A 22,335-nucleotide genomic window follows, 5' to 3' on the forward strand; every position below is an offset into this window, starting at 1 on the left:
CCTACCCTAGAGGCTTCTGGAAACAACAGTGTTATCTTGCTGTTCTGGGGTTTGAGACGGGTCTTGCTGGGACAAAACAAGGTGTGGGCAGGGCTGGTTCCTTTCTTCTGGAGGCTCCAGGAGAGAATCTGTGTCCTTGCTTCTCCAGCTTCCAGAGGGGCCCGCATTCCTTCGCTCGAGGCCCCTCCTCCATCCCCAAAGCACAGCATCTCCAACCTCTCTGTGACTCTGACCCCAGGATAATCTTCCCGTCTCACGATCCTTAATCCCCTTTGCAAAGTCTCTTTGGCCGCGGAGGTAACGTGTGTGTGCGCACAGGTTCTGGGGACTAGAATGTGGACTTCTTTGGGGGCCTTTACTCTGTTGACCACAGAGGACCGGTGACAGCCCAGGGGGAACTCGGGGTCTGTGGCAGATGGGGCTGCATTCTGATTTTGACTGGCCTGTGAGGCCGGTCCTCTGCTGGTTGTCCCTGCCCCCAGCCCCCAGCCCCCAGCCGGGAAGCCAGCTCCCAGTCTGCATCTCGGCCAGGCCCCTCCACGCACACACCCGTCTCTGCCCTGCTCGGTTCTCATCTGTACAATGGGATGAGCAATCAGGGCCTTCAGATCAAAGGGGATCTGATCTGGAAGCACCTGTGGTTCCGAGAGACGGTGCTGAACCTCACTGCAGCCTCTTCACCCCGGGGAAGTACCGCTCAGCCGTGGGCACGGTGCTGCCACGTTGGCCTTGGACCGTGCAAAACGATAGGCTCATTGCTGCTCTCTCCCCACCTACGTTATACCAGCCCTAAGCCTGTGTGGTCAGAGCCCATTTCCAGCCCTTCCTTGCTCTGCATCCCCAGAGCGGGGGCTCAGAAATGCCTGTCAAATCCGAACAAGGGCACGGCACCCAGATCTCGGCTTTAAGCTCCGTCCTCCCCCTGAGAAGCCAGGGTTCCTTGAGGAACGGCTGATTCCAGGGCTACGACAGGGAGAGCAGAGATGAGATGTGAGCCTCTTTTTGTCCCAGAAAGTAGGATGTGCTCACAGGATGCTGGAGGTGCATCACAAGACGAAATCGGGGGCAATATGAACAACAAAATAAATAATGACAGCAACTGATAGAGTCCAGAGAATGAAATAAAGACCTCTGAGCCCACCCACGCTCAGATAAATCAATGAATACCTGGGGAGAGGGGACAGCTCTTCTCTTCAGTGGAAGGTCCATTAACAAATGTCAAAAGAACGCAGCATTAGAAAGTCACCACTTAGCAACCATCGTAATGTTATGATTTCAGTCAAGAACCTTGCACGGATGATAAAACTAGTCCTTGATTAGGACCAGAGGAACCGGCTAGTCACAAAGTCCCCAAGTATCTTCCCACGGGCTCCTTACTCATGACAAAGGGAAGAAGGGTGACGTTGACAGTGACATGTACGCTGTCAAACATCTCCTTAATCAAGGATGGACGTGAGCCGTGGATGTCACCAGGGACCAGACAAATGGACATCGAGGTCTCCTGGTCGGCCGCACGGAGGGGAACCGAACACTTCTGCGGTGTTTCTGCCCAGAGCACCTGCCTGCCACGCTTGGACTGAGCTGCACCCAAACGTTCTACAGAATATACTGGCCCAGAATCTTCAAAGTATCAACCTCCAGGCTAGAAAGCTCCACAGGCACGTGGCCACAGCACGCAGAGCCTGACCAGGGTTTTCTTTGGTGGAAAGGACATTACGGGCACAGATGGCAGGATGGGAGTGAGGTCCGTCTGCAGATTAGATAATGGTGTTGTTTAAACCAGGAGAGTTGGAAGTTTGAAAAAATTGCACAATGGTTCTGTACGAGCAGGTCTTGGTTTGAGGAAACACACACGCCAGAGCACTGGGGGATAAAGGGGCATTGTGTCTGCAGTTTACTCTTAAACTGTCCTGAAATATAAATAGATCTGTGAATGCAGAAAGACAGAAGGCAAGCATAGTAAAATGTCAACATTTGAGGAACCTGGGTGGGGTACATGGGAATTATTTATATTATTTCTTGTGACTTTTGTTGTCAATTTGCAAAAGAAGCTGAAACGGGAAGGGGCTCTGGGTGGATGGGGTGAGAGTCCACTGGCCACTTGGCTACTCGGGGCCAGAGAGCCCAGGAAGACAGGAGGGGCTCCCAGACCCCGCTGCCTGGGCTCACAGGTCCACCCCAATGCCAGCCAATGCCAGCTGCGCTGTGGGGCAGCTAGGGCAGGAAACACTTGGCAACACGGTCAGAATGCTTCTGGCTTGGCCGCGGCACCGACGGCAGGAATCCCCGTGCTCCAGGACTCACGGCCCCTCCGGGGCTGGGCTGCCGTGCGGGAGGCTGGTCTGGCCCCCAGGCATCCGGCGGAACCCAGCTCCTCTGTGGCGTGCTGGCGAGCACTGGAGGGCGCCCGGCCCAGTGGGATCCCCAGGCCAGGCAGGTGTCTGACTACAGGAGTCAGCACCCACGAGGCCACCCCGACCTTTCCCATCTCCGCTAATCGCCAAGGTGTAAAAATTCCGCTAATCGCCAAGGTGTAAAAATACCTCTAATCGCCAAGCATGCACGGCGTCAGGCTCTGGGCCAGGCACCGAGTATGAGGTTTTGTTTCCATCCTCCCAAAGCATCGATCCTTCGTCATTCCAATATGTGCTCAGCTGCTATGTGCTGAGCCCTGGAGGCAACTAAGCAGGTGACCAGGCTGAAGGTGACGATGTGACGAAGGGAAGCCCAGGGAGGGACAGGAGGACAGGCTGTCCCGGGCTCGGGGAGGGGCCTGGGCCCACCTCAGCCTTCCCCCCGCCCTTCCCTCCTCGCCTCCAGGACCCAAGAAGTTAGGGAGAGGGGTCCTGGAGATCTCCTAGGCCACCCCTCGGGTTTCCACGTCACGTGGCCCAGCCCTGCTCCCGGCACAGCCCCTCTCGCGCGCACATGGGCAGGTCGGGTGGGAGACGGCTCTGCCCTGGTCACACCCCTCATCCTCCGCTGTTCAGGAAGTAATCCTGCCCGGGGCCTGGCCCAGGCCCTGCTTCCTTCCCCTCCCTGGGCCTTGGTTTGCGCTCCTGGAAGAATGAGGGACGCCCCGTCCTGAGGAATCCCCGGGACTCACCTCCAAGGACAAAGCAGAACTGTGGGCACCCAAAGCTGCATTTCTAGAGGTTCCAACCCCTGCCCCTCCCGCCGCGCCCTGGAGAAGCACCAGGTGGGCCCCCTTCTGTCGTAAATGCTCACTGGGCATATCCTCCTTCAACACAAGCACTGACAGTGCAGGCGTCCAGCGGCATCCTGGGTGCAATGGACGGCAGGGTGGACGCACACGCCGCACTCACCGCTTCCCACGGTAGCCTTGGCCTCCTCAGGCCCTGCTCGCCCCCAGACGGCTGACGCACTCACTCCCGCTCTCTGGACCTCGCGGCCACCGCTGCCTCCCGGGGGCCCCACGGGCCCCCTCCCCGTCAGGCCCTCCATGACGCAGTGGACTCAGCGCCAAGGGCCCGGCATGCCGGGCTGGCCTCTGTGGAGAGAAGAGAGTGCAGGGGTCAGCAGTGGGGACCTCTCTAAGAAGACAGGCGGCCAGCACCAGCACAGATCTGCCGCCAGAGTTGGGGGAAGAGGAGAGAACGCCTCCTCTTTGCCTGGTGGACCCTTGAGCATCCTTCCAGAGCTCTGCTCACCGGCCACTTCCCCTCCAGACAGCACAGTCTGGGCGGGTAGGGGCCATTCTCACTCATCAACAGACCCTGAGGAGGTAGCTCAGATCCTGGCACCTGGAGGCTGCTCAAAACCTTCCCACCGGGGCTCCCCTAGTGGCGCAGTGGTTAAGAAGCCGCCTGCCAATACAGGGGACACAGGTTCGAACCCTGGTCCGGGAAGACCCCACATGCCGCGGAGCAACTAAGCCCGTGCGCCACAACTACTGAGCCTGCGCTCTAGAGCCCGCGAGCCACAGCTACTGAGCCTGTGCACTGCAACTACTGAAGCCCGTGTGCCACAACTACTGAAGCCCGGGTGCCACAACTACTGAGCCCACATGCCACAACTAGTGTAAGCCTGTGCGCCTAGAGCCCGGGCTCCGCAACAAGAGAAGCCACAGCAACGAGAAGCCCACGCACCGCAACGAGCGCGACACGGAAGCAATAAAGGCCGTGTGGGAACAGGGAACAGAGCAGGTGTCCTCTTGGGACATCCCGGGACCGTGGTTTAGAGATAAGCCCACTGCACCTCCCACCCACCGAGGGCTGGGAGGGACAGACTCCCCCAAAGACAGCGCATCTCCTGAGAGAAGAGTACGCAGCTCCAGTGCATACGGGGCTCAGCTGGGCTGTGACTCCAGCCTCGGATTCCCAGGGGGTCCTGCTGCTCCTTATAACTAAGTCCGCGTCCTGGGGGCCTCAGTGGGCCCCGTTTCTCTCACCGGAAGAGGACTTCACCCTGTCCAGCTTTGCAGGAAATGGGCCAGGTCCCACGTTGCCCCGTGAGGGGAAGAAGCAGGTGGCAGAGGGAGGGAAAGGAGGAAGTGGCCGGGGAGGAACCAGAGACCGCTCCCCACTCCCGGGGTGCCCTTGGGCCTCCCCCCGAGAGTCGGTCATTATGCACCACTCTTTCCTGGGGCCAGAGAGGAGTGAGGCCCTTTCCGACCCGACAGACGGTGCTGCCAGGGTCTGGGGTTTGGTCACCAATTAGAGGACACAGCAGGACACAGAGCCCCTTCCAGGCACAGGTGACAGGGAGGGCGGATGTGCAGCCTGGGCTGGGGGCTGAGGCACAGAGGCAGAGCCCCTGCCCCCATCCACAAGGACGGGAGTCAACTACGCCCTCCTCAGTTTCCACCTCGGGGACAGAGGGGACAGGAATGGCCCCGCTCACTCACACGGAGGTGGGCAACAGCAAGGCCGGGAAGCAAGTGCAAGAGAAGTTCCTCTTGTCAGGTCTCTGTTCTCTGATGAAGAGCTGGGAGGGTTCAACCCCAAACCCCGACCAGGCCGGCAAGAATTCCCTCTGCACAGAGCGGGACGCACAGGGAGACAGGAGAGCGCACCTCTGAGCCCCTTTCCTGGGGACAAAACTGCAAACTGGAGAGCAGGTGTGGCCTCCTCCAGACCCACACCCCGTCCTGCGGTGGGTGCTGGGGAACAGGGGGCCCAGCAGAGACCAGAGGACGCTATGAGGAGCATGGGGCTCAGAACCCACTGGGCCTGCACAACCCCGAGAGCCCCTGGCCGGCCTCCCGGCTCCACCCGCTTCCTGCAGCAGAGAATGGGCAGCAGATGCAGGGGCGGATGGCGGCAGCTGTCGCGTCACCCCGGGGCTGGGGGCTCGGGGCTGGGGGCTGGGGCAGAGGACACGGGGCACGCAGGGTTGCGGGGGGCACAGCACTGAGCGCCCCGTGAACGCACAGAGGAGCCACCAGAGCGTCTTAAACCCTGAGAAAGGCTGCGTTCTATCCCTTGGAAGTTTCGTTCCTGTATTTGTGCAGAAAGGACAGAGGAGAGAGTGGAGGTGGGACCTGCGAGGGGTGGAGCCTTGGGTTCACTTCCCTGCCTCGAATTTTCACCAGGGTAAGGGAAGCTGGACCTCCGTCAGACCCAGCAAGGAGTATTTTCTTCAGAACTACGGACCCAAGGCTGTCCCAGGGCGGTGGCGAGTCTCCACAGGCTCCCAGAGGGCCTCAGACGCAAGTATTTGTCAACACCTGCATGCGCCAGGTGCCTCAGCCAGGTGCACTGCAGCCGGCGGGGAAAGGACATCACCCCGTTCTACAGATGGAGAAACCGGCTGGGCTCCGAGGCGGGGGGCAACTCAACCCCCTACACACACACACACACACACACACACATATATATACTCTCACATTAACACTCTCTCACACACTCACATCCCCCCCCACACAGACACCCCTGTCCATGCCCACCCTGCTACCCTTCTAGGCAGCCCCTCGCCCCCAGGGAGGAGGGAGGAGGCCGGAGGGTGCTCCCTTGCCAGAGGAAGAAGCAGCGTGGACCGGCAGGTTCCAGGAACGCAGCACTGCTGCAGAATTCTCCAGCAACCTTTGTTAAATGTCCAATGTCATTTCAAGCCCTGGTGCCTTGCACTCCCTGTGCCCTGGTCCCCGGGGGCCATCCCCGCCCTTGTCACGCACGAAGACCTCCTGGCATCTTTCAGGGTGCCGCTCCATCTGCCTGGCCCTCCTCAGCCCCCAGCCAAGCCATCGTCTGTTTCCTTCCTCTCTTTACTCTGAAAACGGCGAGCCCCACACCTGTCATCGAGGGCACCGTGGCCTGGTCACAGGTGGGTGTCGGGACCGGGAAGCACGCAGCTACGCGGCTTGGAGGCCAGGCTGCTATCCCCGCTGTTCTGCTCTTCTGAAGCATCTCAGTAGGGCACTTGGACCCGTTGTCCTGCACAGGTCCTGTTTGTGGGGTCTCTATAACCCCCAGCCGGGGTCCTCGTCCCCCCCTCTCTACAGCCAGGCATCTTGCACAACCCACACCCAGGGCGTCTGACTCTTGTCCCCGCCTCCGCCCAGGAGTCAGGACCAGCCCATCAGCGCCTGTGTCCCTGCCCCACAGGCCTGCCCCCAGCAGCTCAGGGCTGGTTTCCTGAGAAAACAGAAGGCTTCGGGGCTCAGGGGACTTCCCAGTCTTGATGAGGGGCCTGCCCATCAGGCAGGGCTGCCGGGGACAGTCGTAAGCGTGGGGTTCCTGGTCACAGCCCGCGTGAGGAAGTGGGCTCTGTCTCCCTGGGAGGGTCCCTCCCTGCTGGGTCCTAAAATAGCCTTGCTCAGCCCAACAGGCTGCCGGCTCCCGACTGCAGGAGGGGCCGCCCAGCCCGCAGCCTGGCGGGTGTCCAGAGCCCCCACGGGCGGCCCTGCGGAGACTCAGGGACTGTCCTTCCCTGTGGCCTCTGGCCCCTTTGCTCTGTTCACTGTTGGGCCACCCGATGCGTCAGCAACAGGCCCCAGGTCCCAGCCAGCACCCAAACCCAGGGGACGGGAGTTTGGCACCAGAACACCGCCCCATGCCTCAGTTTACCCACCAGAGAATGAGAATGAAAACACCACCTACAAGGAGGTCAATGGATTAAAGGCTGGTGCTCCTGGGTTACAGCTGCGTTTAATAAATGCGGGCGGGACAAAGGGAAGAGATGGTTTGGGGAGGTCTGGCCAGAGCTTTCTCTGGACCCGTACTGAGCAAATGCCTCGAGGGCCATGCAGACCTCGTCCACCTCACCAAGAAGCACCTCTTGAGGGTTGTCTGGTCACCCCCTGTACTGGGGTGACCAGTGCACCCCCAAAGTCATGTCCACCGCTAACCTCAGAAGGTGACCTTATTTGCGGTACGCGGACCTCTCACTGTTGCGGCCTCTCCCGTTGCGGAGCACAGGCTCTGTACGCGCAGGCTCAGCGGCCATGGCTCACGGGCCCAGCCGCTCCGCGGCAGGTGGGATCTTCCCGGACCGGGGCACTAACCCGTGTCCCCTGCATCGGCAGGCGGACTCTCAACCACTGCGCCACCAGGGAAGCCCAGGTGACCTTATTTGGAAACAGGGTCTTTGCAGGTGAGGTTAGGATGAGGTCACACAGGACCGAGGTGTCCCTGCATGCCTGGGGTCCTTATAAGAAGAGGAGGGACACAGACACACCTGGGATGCTGTGTGAAGATGGAGCCGGAGGCCAGGGCGATGCGCCCCACGAGCCCAGGGTCGCCTGCAGCGGCCAAGAGCTGAAGGACCCTCCCTCAGAGCCCCCCCCCCCCACACCCGGGCTTCAGACTTCCAGCCTCCGGAACTGGCGGAGAATTAACTTCTGTGGTTAGAAGCCCCCAGTTTGTGGCCCTCTGTTACGGCAGCCCCAGGACAGTAGTCGCCCTGGGTCCCCCGCGCCTTGAATTTCTCTGCCGTAAAGTTGGCGTTTTGGGAGGAGGATTAAGTGACCTCAGGCCTCAGACGCCGGCTCAACACCGGATACAGGAAGCCTTGTCATGGTCGGGAGCCGCCGCCCCGCAGCGCTGAGTGTCCCGCTTAGTCCTCATGACGGCCTGCGGGAGCAAGCGCTGCGCCCATTGCACAGAGGAGCCAAGACGGCTCCGTGAGCAGCTGTGCTGACTCCGCCCGGCCGGGGCGGCTCTGGTGGGATCTAAACCCAGGAGGGTCTGAGTCCAGCCCTCGACACCCACCCTGAACCTGAGCTCACCCTCCACGGCTGCGCCTCTATCCACAAGCTCAGCCACGGCACGGCCCCCCGTACCCAGCCCCCCGCCCCGTGGGAGGCTGCGCCCCAAGGGACCCGCAACACTAACTCCCACCAGTGTGGCTTTGCCATCGTCATCTCTAGGAAACTCCCCCAGACAGGGCTTGGGGCTCCCGGCGGAGGGGGCCGGGGGTCACTGCAGGCCGGGGGAGGGTCTCAGTGATGTGCTGGGACCACACACCCAGGGCAGGACCTGGTGCTCTGAAGCCTTGGGTCTGGGTTTCCCCTAGAACCTTCCGGTTGGGGCCCCTGGTCAAGTCACTCGTCCCATTTGTTGATGGAGAAGAGGCCCAGGGGCGGTGACCTCAGAGTGGCCAGGTCACAGCTACAGCGCCACTCGGGCCGGGACACACGTGGTGTCTACCAGAGGTGGCGTCAACCCAGGGTGGAGGCCCACTTGAGGCCCCCTAGACCCGGAACCCTGCTTGCTGGCGATGTTCCTGCGTCCTGGCCAGACCTTCGGGACGCGCTGGCTGGCTGCCTGCGTGAAGTGGGGGACAAGCGAGATCACGGGAGCGACTGTGCTTTGTCAAACCCGACATCATCACTGGGGCCAGGGCTGCCGGCCAGCACGGGGTGCTCCCAGAGCTCTGCCCGGGAGTCCGCTAACCAGTGCCCACAGCCTTCGGGCCTCCCCAGACTCCACTCCTTCTCCCTCCCGATCCTAAAAGGTCAGAAAAGTCTCCAAGAAAGTGAAAGGCAAGACGGCTCAGATCCGACCGTGGCAAGACCCAGCTCCGTGGACGACGCCTGCTCGGCCGTCCTCGCCCGCCCGTCAGCGCCCCGTACCTGCGCCCCGCTCTGCAGGACCGCGGCACCAGGCGGCCGCTCCCAGCTCCTCGCTGGCTCGCCCCGCAGGCCGTCTCTGCCGCCCGCAGCCCAGCTGACTGCACAGTGGCCGCCACCGGCCCCTCTTCCTGCCCTACTTCCTCCCTGCACCCGTGCCTCCGGAGAGAGGCAGGCCCCACGCTGCTGCACCGCCCCCAAGGGCTGGTTGATCATTAGCTCCGTCCTGGACCGGCTCCAGGCCCTGCCCCGCCTGCCCAGGGCCCGGCCCCGCCCCGCCTGCCCAGGGCCCGGCCCCGCCCCGCCTGCCCAGGGCCCGGCCCCGCCCCGCCTGCCCAGGGCCCGGCACCCAGGCTCGGATGTGGAGGCCACACCGCCTCAGCTGCCAGGATTGGGGAAGTCTGACAGCTGCCCCGCCAACCTCAGCTCTGCTCTCTCTTCCTCTTCCACTTACCGCACACACGTGTGCACATGTGCACACACAAGACATACATGTGCACACGTGTGTGCGTGCATGCGCATACGCACAGCTCCTTCCCTCTGCCCCGGTGCTGCCCCGGCCCGTTGGCCCAGTCAATGGGAATGCACACAGGGGACAGCTGGGCGTCCGCTGTCCTTCCCTCTTTGTCTTTCCGCTGGGCTCCAGGCCCGACCTGGGTTTGACAGCAGGGGATCTCAGCCCTGCCTGGGAAGCCAGAACTGGGTCTCCTGGGTCTCAGACAAGAAGCAGGAACTGAACGCGGGTCGGCCCCTGGCCCTAGCCTCCCATGTGCTCTCAGGCCCTCACGGAGGCAGGGGTGTGGCTCTGGTTGCTGGTCCCAGCCCAGACCCAGGAATCAAGAACAGAGGGCCACCTGCTCCATCCTGTGCTTGAGAAAGGCTGGACTTTCACTCATGGCCTGGCTTCATGACCAGGAACGTCTCTGAGTTCAGTGGTAATGTGCCCATTTTACAGACAGGGAAACTGGGGCCTGGGACATGATGTGGCATGCCCAAGGCCGGTGGTAACTAGAAGGTGAGCCCAGAACCAGGTCTGACCGACACCGAAGCCCCCGGGCTCGGCTTCTAACTGCGGCACTGCTGGGGCGATTGCTCTCTGTCACGGGGAGGGGGTTGCCATGTACACTGGGATTTTAGCAGCATCCCTGGCCTCTACCAGCTGAAGCCGACCCCAGCTGTGACAACCATTCACATCTCCAGACACTTGTCTCCTGGGGGCAATGTCACCCAGAGTGAGAACCACTCAGGGCCGAGATATTTCTGGATGACCCCCTCCCCGCCCCGTCCGTCCTTCCTCAGATCAACTCCCAGCATTAATGCAGTCACCCCAATGTCACAAACTTCCTCCCCTCCCCAGTGGGCCAGAGCCCAGGCGTGAGGGGGCAGCTGGAGACGTGTGGGCGCGTGGCCAGCTCACACCAGCGAAGCCCCCACTGAGGGCCAGCATGAGGCTCGAGCCCCTCTCGGAGCAGCTCTGGCCGCTGAGGTCCAGGGCAGGCAAGCCACTCCCTCCGGGGGCCCCAGAAAGGCCAGGCCCGGAGCTCGGGCTGCCCACACCCCCAGCCCAGCTGGGCCACACCCCACACGCCACCAACATGCTCGGCGACCACAAGGCAGGAGCCAGAGGTTCTAGGTGGCCATTTTCACAGTCCCCTAAGACCACAGGCCAAGTAATGGGGGAGGATTTCACGCCACCCCCTGGGTCCCAGGGGGCCAGGCAGCCACTCCCACCAGCAGCTCTCCCTCTCTGCCCCAGGGAGGTGCGGCCTCCCCAAGCCTGGCCTCTGTCTGTGGATTGGGGCCCCCCAGTTCTCCAGCCGCCTCTCCAGAACCCCACATTGTGCGGAACATGAGCTGCTCGCTTCTGCTCCCTTTGTTTTTCTGGAAACTGTGTTGAAAGAGGCCCCAGATGGGCTCCACAACCATAAAAGGGTCTGGACGCGTTTCCTCTCCTGGCCATTGTGCCCCGCTGCGGCCCGAGCCCCGTATCCTGTTTGTCTCTGTAGCTGCATTCTTGGCCCAAGGCCGAGGGGGTTTCCAAGAGCCTCCCCCACTGTGCCCAGCATCCTTCAGCTCTGCATACCGTACCCCAACTTCACAGCGTGTACCCCAACTCTACAAGTGCACCCTAATAGCCTTCCAGAGGAAGAATGTGAGCCTTTCCAAATAAGGGGTCCCTCCTGGAAGTTGCACCACAGGGCAGCCCCGTACGGCCCTGTGTGCAAGAGGCTGGTTTCAACCCCAGCCCAGCCCAGGTTTCGGGTGCCCCTGAGAGAGTCTGTCACCCCCTGGGCCTCACTTCCTCCCTTTTAAATGGTCAACTTGGGCTTAGAGATCTCTAAGTGCCCTCCCAGGTCAGAAGCTCTGATCCCTGCAGGGTTGTAATAAATTCCAGTTATCACTTGCCAAAAAGATGCTGGATGCATGGATTGTAGCCATTCCAGTGTATTACCACCATCCCACTGGACTGAGTAGCAAACGGGCTTAGGAGAGGCAGGACCTGCCCCGGATCAGGTCACACAGTCCCCAGGCTGACACCAGGGCTGCCCAGGGTCAAAGCGGACCCCTGACACTCTAAGGCATGAGACACACGGCCAGAGGAAGAGCTCTCAGGAACTTCCTGTGGGAAATCCTGTGGCCACCCGCCAGCAACCCAGCTGCAGCTTCTCTTTAACCATCCCTGTGGGTCCGAGGTGGCCCCCTCCCACCTTCAGCCCGCCTGGACCCTGCTCTGCCATTGTGGACGGAGGTTCCCAATGAGCTCCCAGGACGGCTCCCGCCTGATTCCTAGACCATAGACGCTGGCCCTGGGCTGCCATCCAGAGCTGGGGGACAGGGGCTGTGGGGTGCCCTGCCTTCCATCCTCTGCTTATGTTTTAACTCATGGAGCAAATAGCAACAACTGTGGTCCTACAAAGACAAAAGCAATTTCTAATTTTGTCATGTCATCTTAGAGCATTTTCAGTCCTCTGGGGCTGGGAGGGGCTGTATCATCACAGTCCTGGGCCAGGAAAGGTGACCTAGCCCAACCCCCAGGCCCAGCTGTGATCCTCTGGACAGCCTCCCTGGCACGTGGTCCAGCCTCTTGGGGGGTCCCACACTCTGCCTTGTGACTGCTCTGCACTTTGGGGTTCAGAGCTACCCCATCTTGGCTCCATCATCCCAGTTCTGACTTCAAGTCCCCACCCACAAGGGGGCTCAGACAAGTTGGGGTTACAGACTTGGAAACAGACTGGGATGACGTAGCACGATCTGGGCAGTGCCAAAGGAAGGGGAAGAAGAGGGAGGCGAAATCTAGGAAGGCTTCCTGGAGGTGGAAGCGCCTCAGCTGACTCTTGGAGGAAGAGGGACTAGGCAGAGAGAAGGTGTAAAGGTCTGCCTGGGGACAGGGCCAGCCAGAAGAGCACATGAGCCTGGCCTGCTCCAGGTAGGCAGCTTGCTGAAGCATCCCACAGCCACTCCTGGTGGCTGCAGATTCTGGGGGCAGGTCACCCTCTCGCCCTGAGGGTTAAACTACAACAGGCCATAAACATAAATGGTGAATCCCAGGAATGCAGAGGCCCTGGGGAGGGGGTGGGTTAGGGTTGGGGGACAGGACGACTCCCTGCTGGGTCTCTGCAACAGCCCAGACAGTGGAAGCAAGATGTACAGGTGATTCTAGAACAGGGGCAGCAGATGCTTTCCATAAAGGGACAGAGAACAAATAGGTTTGGCTTTTCAGGTCATAATGTGGGATCCACCAGAACCCTGCAGTTACAGCCTGAAATCAGGCTTAGGTGACAGGAAATGACTGGGCCTGGTCCAGTGCCAAGAAAACCTTATTTGCAAAACAGGGGTGGGATTTGGCCCTGGGTATGGGTCCTGCTCTAGAGAACGGGGCGGGATGGGGAATTCATGGAAAAGCCCCTCAGGATCACCCTGCCACTGACGCAGGAAGGAGTCACCACAAAGCATCCCTTGCCACCCCGGAATTGGGATGTGGAAAGGTTCACCATTAGGGAAACAGGGAAGAACAGAATCTGACTCCATGTTGGATCTGTTTCTTTTACTTTAATCTTTGCTTTTTGTTGCTTTTGTTGCTATGATCACTAAAAGGATGCTGCCGATAGCTACAAGCATAGGTAATGGCCTGCCTTGGGGAACCCTGCCCCTCTGCCTGAATGTTAAACCAAAGTGCCTTTGTTCACCTCACAGGAAGACATTCTGACCCTGCCCACCTGTGAATGGCTGCAGAAAAGAAATTAACACATCCCCTCCCGGAGGCTGGCCAGGCCAGGAGATATTTTGCAAAACAGGCAAAAAAAAAAGCCTTTTTGCTTTACTTCCTCCCTGTCTCTGTTCTATAAAAAAAAACTGGCATGAGACCCAGATAAGATGGTACTCTAGGGGACTTCCCTGGTACTCTAGGGGACTTCCCTGCTGGTGCAGTGGTTAAGAATCCACCTGCCGATGCAGGGGACGTGAGTTCAAGCCCTCCAGGAAGTTCCCACATGCCGCGGAGCAACCAATCCTGTGCGCCCCAATTACTGAGGCTGCGCTCTAGAGCCCGCGAGTCACATCTATTGAGCCTGTGTGCCACGACTACTGAGCCCGCAAGCCACAACTACTGAGCCCGCGCACCACAGCTACTGAAGCCTGCATGCCTAGAGCCTGTGCTCCGCAACAAGAGAAGCCACCGCAATAAGAAGCCCGCGCACCGCAACAAGAGTAGCCCCCGCTCGCCGCAACTAGAGAAAGCCTGCGCGCAGCAACGAAGACCCAACGCAGCCCAAAATTAAATAAATAAATTTTGTTTAAAAAGAAAGATGGTACTCTAGGACATTAGTCCGCCATCTTCTCAGACGCCCGGCTTTCCAAATGAAGACGCTATTCCTTGCCTCAACATCTCGTCCCGATTTATGGGCCTGTAGTGCAGCGAGCAGACCGGGCTTGGATTCGGTAACATTAGGAGAGCATCTCAGTAGAGAACGGTGGAGCCGGCACCAGCACCAGGCAGCCTGGAAGACCAGTAATGACCAGAGAGCTGAAGACTGTCCTGTGCTTGATGCTGGCTCAGGACACGATACAGGAAGCTGCACCCTTCCTCCCTCCTCCCGCTGGTTAGGACTGCAGCTGCTAAGTTATCGAGGGTTACCGAGAACTGGCACTTGAGAATGTTCCCAATAAAGACAGGCGATAGGGCTGCGAGGTAGCAAAGTCCGTCCTTCAGGCTTCGAAGGAACTGAGACTCCGGCAGAGAAAGCCCCTCACCCAAGGTCACAGGAGGGGGTGAATCCAGTACCCCCACTGGTCCACGCCAGGCAACGCCCCCTCACCTTCCCTGGTCTCTGGCTCCACATCTGTCAGATGCAGATGGGACCCGACTCAAGCAATCTCCCAGAAAGACACTCTTGCCAAGGCCAGCGCATTCCTGAGCCCCACCCGGGTCTAAGGAGCAATCTGCCTGAGACGTCCTTCCTTTGCACAACCAGGTCTGAGGTCGGAGCCCCGGATGGAGGGAGAAGCTGCTGGTCTGGAACCAGGCACCCGGCTGCCGCTGGGCCTGCCGCAAGGGCTAGAACCATGCGTGTGCTCAGCAGAGCTCGGTCCGTGTTTGTTGTTTCTGGCCTTAGCAGCTGAAACCAGGCCCAATCAAAGATGAGCAGAGCTCTAGGCCCCGTGATTTCAGGAACTGCTCTTTGCAAAACAAGGATATCGGGACTAAACAGCCTTTCCAGATGACTGACGGCCACCCGGGCCGGGTCGAAGGCCTGCAGGAAGCGGTCAGCAGTTCCTGTGGACCGGAGACGCCACCCGCAATGGCCGTGGCCCCAGCCCGTCCGGCTCTGTCCGGGCAGGCGTCGCCCTCTGTCCGGGAATCACTGACTCTGCTGCCCTGTCTCCCCTCCTCGGCCCACGAGCTGGCCAGGTGCCTGGGTGTATTTGTGCCTGGGAATCTTCCACATCCAGAAGAGGGGTGCTCCCTCGTCAACACCCCAAATAATGTGACAGGGCACTCGGAGCAAGTTGGTAAGAAAGGACAAAGGTTGTTTTCACAGCCTATAAGGGAGCAAGGTCCGGACTGGCATGTCCTCCTTGTCACATCCTTAGGGGGGGCCCTGTGGTACCCACCAGTTCAAAGTAGCCCCCTCCTTTAAAAACTAAGGGACGGGGTGGAAACTCCCCTGGTGGTACACACTCCCAATGCAGAGGGCCCAGGTTCAATCCCTGGTTGGGGAACTAGATCCCACATGCCACAACTAAGAGTTCGCATGCCACAACTAAGGAGCCAGTGAGCCGCAACTAAGGAGCCTTCGAGCTGCAACTAAGACCTGATGCAACCAACCAACCAACCAAATAAATAAATAAATTAAATAAATATATAAAAAAGAATTAAGGGATGGGGTTCTAAGCGGCCACACAGCTGGCAGTGGCCGTGTCTTAGAGGTTCCTCCCATCATAGGACAGGCTCGCCCCACTGCCCTGGACCATCCATCCCCTGAGTCGTGGGTGACCAGGAGGCGGCTGCCTGGAGGAGATGGGAGTAGGGGGCTCCAGACTGGGATGCACGGTGTGGCCTTCATGGCTGCCTTTTTCCCTGGGAGCCTGGGGAAGTCACCCAGCTTATAAACGAGACCCCAGGGACACCCCGATCCCGTGGGCCCTCACCCTCCAGGGTACCAGCATTCCCGAAGCGGGGTGTGGCAACCACTGGGATTCTGGGCGTTATCCCAGCCCAGGCACCGGGGGATGGATCTCGAACTTGGCTGTGCAAACATTAACCCAAGCCCCAGCACACACTTCCCAGAGGCCTCCCAGACAAGACCCACCGCTGCAGGTGGGACAGGGCAGGAGGGCTCGGGGGGGATTTCTGCAGGCCCCCCCGATGCCGCTCCCTGCTGTGCCAGGACTACACATGGGTGATGCTGGCTGGGGGCGTAGCCCCCGTTTCAGCCCCCGTGTCGTTCATTTGGCGACTTCTCATCTCTGCTCCCTCTGGCGAGACCTCTAGAGCCTTCTCCCCCAGCCAGCTCTGTACCCCTCCTGAGCCTCTCCTCACCCACTCCCCGAAACTGCCCTTGCCCAGGCCGCCAGCACCTTCCGCGTTGCTAAATCCAATGGTTTCGCCCCCGTCCTCATCTCGCTGGCCCCTCAGCGGCCACCCTCTGCCTACCTGCCACACTGCTCTGTCTACACTCGTTCTTAGGTGTGAGCGTGAAGGTCGGGGACTTCAGAGCCCTCTGCCCACACCGACAGCCCAGGTGCCACCTCACACCTGAGGGCGATGCCAGGCCTTCCTCTCGGTGGGACTGGACCACTGCCCCCATTGCCCACCACCCACCCCTCCATCCCCCGAATCTCAGAAAACAGCACCACCGGCCACTCAGCACCTGGTCCTTCACTTTCCACTGACCTGTCACACTCAGGCCACCCCGTTCCCCCGATGGTTGGGGTCCTTGGGCTCCCTGATCCCCTGTGCCCCCCACCACTTCCTCTGCATTTGCACATCCTTTTCCTGGTCACCTTCTCCTCCAGGCTGTGACCTCAACTCCTGTCTGTCTCCTTCCTGCATTGCCTCCTTCTGAGGCCTCGCTGACGTGGAAGCCACCCCTTCCCCAGCCCTGAGGGTCCTGGGCACATCTGTGCTGTAACTGGGGTTTCTTTCTAGGCTGCCGCTCGGCTAACACTCGAGGACCCTCAAGGGCACTGCCGGGGAAGTCTGCGAGCGTTTGTTGAATGACTAACAAACAGGCACCTGAACAGGAGCCCCTGTGCGAAGGACCCGCCTGCCCCAGACTCGCAGAAAGGGTAGCCCCCTGAGTTACCGCCTCAGATAGGGCAAAGCCGTACAGGACGCTCACCCGTCTCCTCCTGGCCGATTTGTAGTTCCCCCCTTTCTTCCTGGCTCTCCAGGGTGGCAGCTGGGTGGGATGGACTCAGGTCTCATCCACGGGCCACCGCAGGCTCCGAGCAGCAGCCCCGCTGCAGGTGGACATCCGCACCTGAGCCCTTCACACGCCCAGCCACCCAGCGGCAGGTTTCACAGGCCGCGGCGTGGGGGGCCTGGCTGGAGCACCCACCGATCTGGTGCCACGCCCTGTTTCCGCAACATCATCTCACGTCGTTATGGTACGTTTGTCACAACTGATGAAGCGATATTGATTGATACCTCACCATTAACTGAAGTTCATACTTCATTCGGTTTCCTTAGCTTTTCCCTAGTGTCCTTTTCTGTCCCCAGAGCCCACTGGGGACACCACCTCACACTTCAGTATCGTGTGTCTTTAGGCTCCTCTGAGCTGTGCTGATTTCTCAGACTTTCCATGTTTTTCATGACTTTTGACAGTTTTGAGGCCTGACCAGGTACTTTTGCAGATTGGACCTCAGCTGGGATTTGTCTGCTGTTTTTCTCAGTCCCTTTACTGTTCATTTTCAACAAACAAAATCTGCTGCGGGTTTTGGTTCCCAGTCAGGCTGGACCCGGCCCTCTCCCAGCAGGTGTTTCTAGTTAAACTGCACCTGAGATGCTGACCCCCATATTCCATGCTGGAGGAAGAAGCCAATGACTCTACAGAAAACCTTGGGGACTGGACACGGGTCCGTGTCCTTGAAATGCATGAAATGATGCTTGGAAGTGCAAAGTGGTCCCAAGAGACCCTTTGTCACCTCCCAGCTCCACAGCCACCGGCATCTGTCAGGACACCCTCAGCAGGGCTGCGGCGAGCCCGGGGCCAGGCCCACCTGAGGCTGGGTTACCCGCCAACTCCTGTAAAGCCGCAGAGTTCACCCTTTGCCTGGCGGCCTCTGGCATCACTCCGCAGATGACTGCCTGCTTCTGAGACGGCAGGGCTCCGAGGGGGCGGGGGCTCTATAACAGTGACTTCTCGGAAATGACCCAGGTGTCAAATAAATCAGCGGCCGCAGAGGGTTGAGTAGGGAAGCCTGGGAGATTTTTTTCAGGTTGCGAAACTCTGTGTGATCCTGTGACAGTGGATACCTGACACCGTGCATGTGTCAAAAGACTTTAAACTTTATAGCACAAAGTGAACCTGAACGTATGCAAATAAAACAAATTTAGGAGGACAGGGGAATGCCAGGTTGGAGGCAGAGTACGACAAAACAGTGAACAGTATCACAAATGTACGAAACAGCGTCCCCGAAGAGAGGGGAGAGGGACCTGCACATCAGGCTGGCAACGAGTGGAGGCTGAAGGTTGAAGGCAAAAGACCTCACACACGGGCCCTGGGCTCAAGCTGGTCTCAAGCTGGGTTACACCGTGGGTGTGTACCCTGGGCTCAAGCTGGGTTACACCGTGGGTGTGTACCCTGGGCTCAAGCTGGGTTACACCGTGGGTGTAACCCACGGGGGCCTGGGTTACAAAATCTTACGCTTCTATACGTGTGTCCAGTAATCAGAATGTGAATAATTAAGTAAATGGGTGGTGGGTGGTGACAGCCGGGTTTCTCACTGTTGGAGTGGGAGCTACAGAAAACCAAGGAGAGGAGGCTGGAGTGATCCATGGGTGACGGCTTAGAGGTGGAGACATCGCTGTGAATTCGTGTTTCACTTGATAGAGATACACAGGTTACATATAGATACACTTATTAGGTATGTGTGTATACGCGAGTTAGTATACATATATATACATGCTAACTTACAGATCTGCGTGTATAGATGGGTTAGTATCCACATACGTACACACTAACTTATAGATACGTGTATATATACGGATACACGTACACACGAGTAGATACTTACAGATACGTGTGTCTGCACGGGCTGGGGCACACATATATACAGGCTAACTTATAGATGTGTGTATTTACATGGATACGTGTACACATACGTGTACACATACATGTGTGTTTATACATGGGTTCGTATACACATACACATCTGCTGAGAGGTCCTAAAAGACACCCAGGTAGCAACAAGCACACACAGAGTGCAGGTAAATCTTGGTTCCTAAGACTTTTCTCCCACAAAAGGAATCAGGACTCTTGGAGAACTGGCTGATTCTAGGACTGGGCCAGGATAGAGACACGATGAGCTTGGCTTGTAGTGGCAGAAAAGTAAGGAAGGACATGAATGAAGCAACAAATGAATGAAATCCCACCATGATGAGATGTGTCAGAGGGAGGCAGGGCCAGCTGAAAGAGCCCTCCGTGGCCAAAGCTAGAAAGACTTGAGTAAAAAAAAACTAATTAGCGTTAGATTATAACCCATAATCCCTGTCTAATCAGAAAATTCCTAATTGAGGGGCATTTTACAAAGCACCAAACCAAAACTCCTCAAAAACAAAAGAATTCAAATAAGAAAGGCTATACAGATGGCCAACAGGCACATGAAAAGATGCTCAACATCACTAATTATTAGAGAAATGTAAATCAAAACCGCAATGAGGTATCACCTCACACCAGTCAGACATCATCAAAATGTCTACAAAGAGTAAATGCTGGAGAGGGTGTGGAGAAAAGGGAACCCTCTACACTGTCGGTTGGGAATGTAAACTGGTGCAGCCACTATGGAGAACAGAATGGAAGTTCCTCAAAAAACTAAAAATAGAACTACCATATGATCCAGCAATCCCACTCCTGGGCATATGTCCAGACAAAACTATAATTTGAAAAGACGCACGCACCCCTATGTTCACAGCAGCACTATTCACAACAGCCAGGACATGGAAACAACCTAAATGTCCATCAACAGAGGAATGGGTAAAGAAGATGTGCCACATATATCCAATGGAATATTACTCAGCCATAAAAACGAACGAAATAATGCCATTTGCAGCAACATGGATGAACCTAGAGATTATCATACTGAGTGAAGTAAGTCAGACAGAGAAAGAAAATACCATATGATATCACTGATACGTGGAATCTAAAATATGACACAAATGAACTTATCTACGAAACAGAAACAGACTCACAGACATAGAGCACAGTCTTGTGGTAGCCGAGGGGGTGGGGGGGGGAGGGATGGAGTAGGAGTTTGGGATGAGCAGGTGCAAACTATTGTATAGAGAATGGGTCAACAACAAGGTCCTACTGTAGAGCCCAGGGAGCTATATTCAATATCCTGTGATAAACCAGAGTGGAAGAGAATATGAAAAAGAGGATTTATATCCTCTTTGCTGTACAGCAGAAATTAACACAGCATTGGAAATCAACTCTACTTCAAAAAATAGAAGAAAAAAAAAGAAGAAGAAGGAAAGTCTGGGAAATGGTCACAGTCCAGAAGCCCTGGGAGATGTGACTAGTAAATGTCACATGGGGTCCTTGATGGGGTCCTGGGACAGAAAAGGGACATTAGGTAGAAACAAAGGAAACCTGAATGACGTATGGGCTTCACTTAGTAATAATGAGTCTATTGGTTCACTAACTGTGACAGATGTATGGAACCGACGTAAGATGTTAGTAACAGGGGAGACTGGGTGGGGCTTACAAAAGCTCTCTGTGCTATATTTGCAATTGTTTTGTAAATCTAAAACTGTTCTGGGGCTTCCCTGGTGGCTCAGTGGCTGAGAGTCCGCCTGCCGATGCAGGGGACACGGGTTCGAGCCCTGGTCCGGGAAGATCCCACATGCCGCGGAGCAACTAGGTCCACGAGCCACAACTACTGAGCCTGCGCGTCTGGAGCCTGTGCTCTGCAACAAGAGAGCCCGCGATTGTGAGAGGCCCGCGCACCGCGATGAAGAGTGGCCCCCGCTTGCCGCAACTAGAGAAAGCCCTCGCACGGAAACGAGGCCCCAACACAGCCAAAAGTAAATAAATAAAAAAATACGGGAGTCCATGTATTTTTAAAAAAAAAAAATCACATCTTTTTTTTTTAAAGAGGCCCAGTAAGGTGGAACAACCTGCAAGTGTGGAGAGAGAAGGATGGAGGGCGTGTCTCAGGCCTACTTGCCCTGTGGCCTCGGGCCAGCCTTGGAGCCGCCCAGCCTGCACGAGGAGGCCGAGAGGGGCCGAGCCTGGCTCTCCTTGTGCTCTCCTTGCGGTCCGAGGCACTGGGAGAGCCAAGGCAGGCCTTCAGCGGAGGCCCGGGTTCCAGCCACGACCTGGTGGTGATCTCCGGCAAGTTACGCCCCCTCGAGCCTCGAGCCTCGGGCCGGGCCCCTCCACAGGTCACCTGAGAATTGTAGGCTCTGTTTTGTGTAAACAAAACTCAGTCTGGGGCCTGACCCGCAGCCCCCGAGGTGGGGAGGGGGAGAGGGAGAGTCACCAGGCTCTCAGTGCCTCGCCTGGGCCACAGGGCTGCCCCTCACCCCGCCCCGTCCCGCCATCAGTCTACGTGAGGTCTGCAGTGCACCCCAGGGCCGCGGGGCAGGGACGTTCCCCACCCCTTCCACCTCCGCCCCGTCCCCATTCAAAACCCACTCTCGGGCCCACTGCCCAGTGTTGCAGGGACTTTGGCCCCTGGGGGGTGGGGTGGGGGCTGGGGGAAAGAGGAAGAGCAGAGACCCCCGGTGCTGATGCCCAGGGCGGGCGGGGCAGTCTTAGAGGCAAGGGGAAGCCAGGACCTGGCCCCCAGCCCAGGGCTTCTGTTCCTCTCCAGGGCTGTGGGCGCCGTACCCCCTGGGCACACCGTCCTGAGCCCCAGCACGGACGCTCGCCTCTCGCAGATGGCAAACTGAGGCTCAGAGGGGGAGGCGCTTACTCGCAGGCCAGGGGCTCAGCCAGGATCGGAATCCCTGGGGCTGCTGCCTCCTGGGCCCTCGAGAGCCCTCCCTGCTCCCCGCTATGAGCCCCACCCCGGGGAGGCACCTCCTGCCTCACAGCTGCCACCCTGACAACGTCCAGCTTCACCACCAGCCCTTGGCCCCTTTCTCAGGCGCAGGACCAGCTGAGCACTGCCCTGCCGCTCCCCGGCCAGGACTGTTTTGGGGACACACGCCCACCCTCCCCTGGCCTCACCTGCCCCAACAGGTGACCCGCAGCGTAGGGGCGGCTCCTCCTAGAGCAGTCCTGCCCGGTGGTCTGGAACTCACCCTGCCAAGGAAGGGAGGGAGGGAGGCTCCCGGGGCCCCTCGGGACGGTCGCTGGCTGTGCGATGCCTGTCGCGGGCAGGAAGGCGCACATCTGCAGCAAGCTGGCCCTCCAGGCTCCGATCAGGCGGCCCGAGCTGTCAGCCCGGGTCATTGGCTGTGCCCGCGGTCAGCCCGCCCCGTCAGGAAGGGGCCGAGTCTCCTCCACGACCTTCCTCCTCCTCACCGGCCCGTGGAAGTCAGCAATCCCGGGTCAGCATTCCTGAGCTGGGCGGGCAGGGGAGGCACCCCCCTGGTCCCTGTACCGCAGAGAGGCAGGAGGATGGGCCCTTGAGCA

General features: G+C 58.5%; 1 protein-coding gene across 4 annotated transcripts in view; it reads right to left on the reverse strand.

The window, feature by feature from the left end:
• SH3TC1 (SH3 domain and tetratricopeptide repeats 1) overlaps nucleotides 1-22,103 on the reverse strand; it is a 49,367-nt gene extending 27,264 nt beyond the window's left edge. For 2 of the 4 annotated variants that reach the window (XM_079920132.1, XM_079920136.1), the window contains exons 1-2: nucleotides 9,035-9,252; nucleotides 3,327-3,511 (exon numbers count right to left, since the gene is read on the reverse strand). In XM_079920132.1, coding sequence (XP_079776258.1) covers nucleotides 3,327-3,465 — 139 coding nt within the window. In that variant the 5' untranslated portion in view covers nucleotides 3,466-3,511; nucleotides 9,035-9,252. Of the gene's footprint in view, nucleotides 1-3,326; nucleotides 3,512-9,034; nucleotides 9,253-22,001 lie in introns of those variants that run through there. The other 2 variants (XM_079920133.1, XM_079920134.1) reach the window with 2 other exon arrangements.
• Between the last annotated feature and the right edge of the window lie 232 nt (nucleotides 22,104-22,335).

This window comes from Stenella coeruleoalba (genome assembly GCF_951394435.1).
Source record: "Stenella coeruleoalba genome assembly, chromosome: 4".
NCBI classification, from domain to species: Eukaryota; Metazoa; Chordata; class Mammalia; order Artiodactyla; family Delphinidae; genus Stenella; species Stenella coeruleoalba.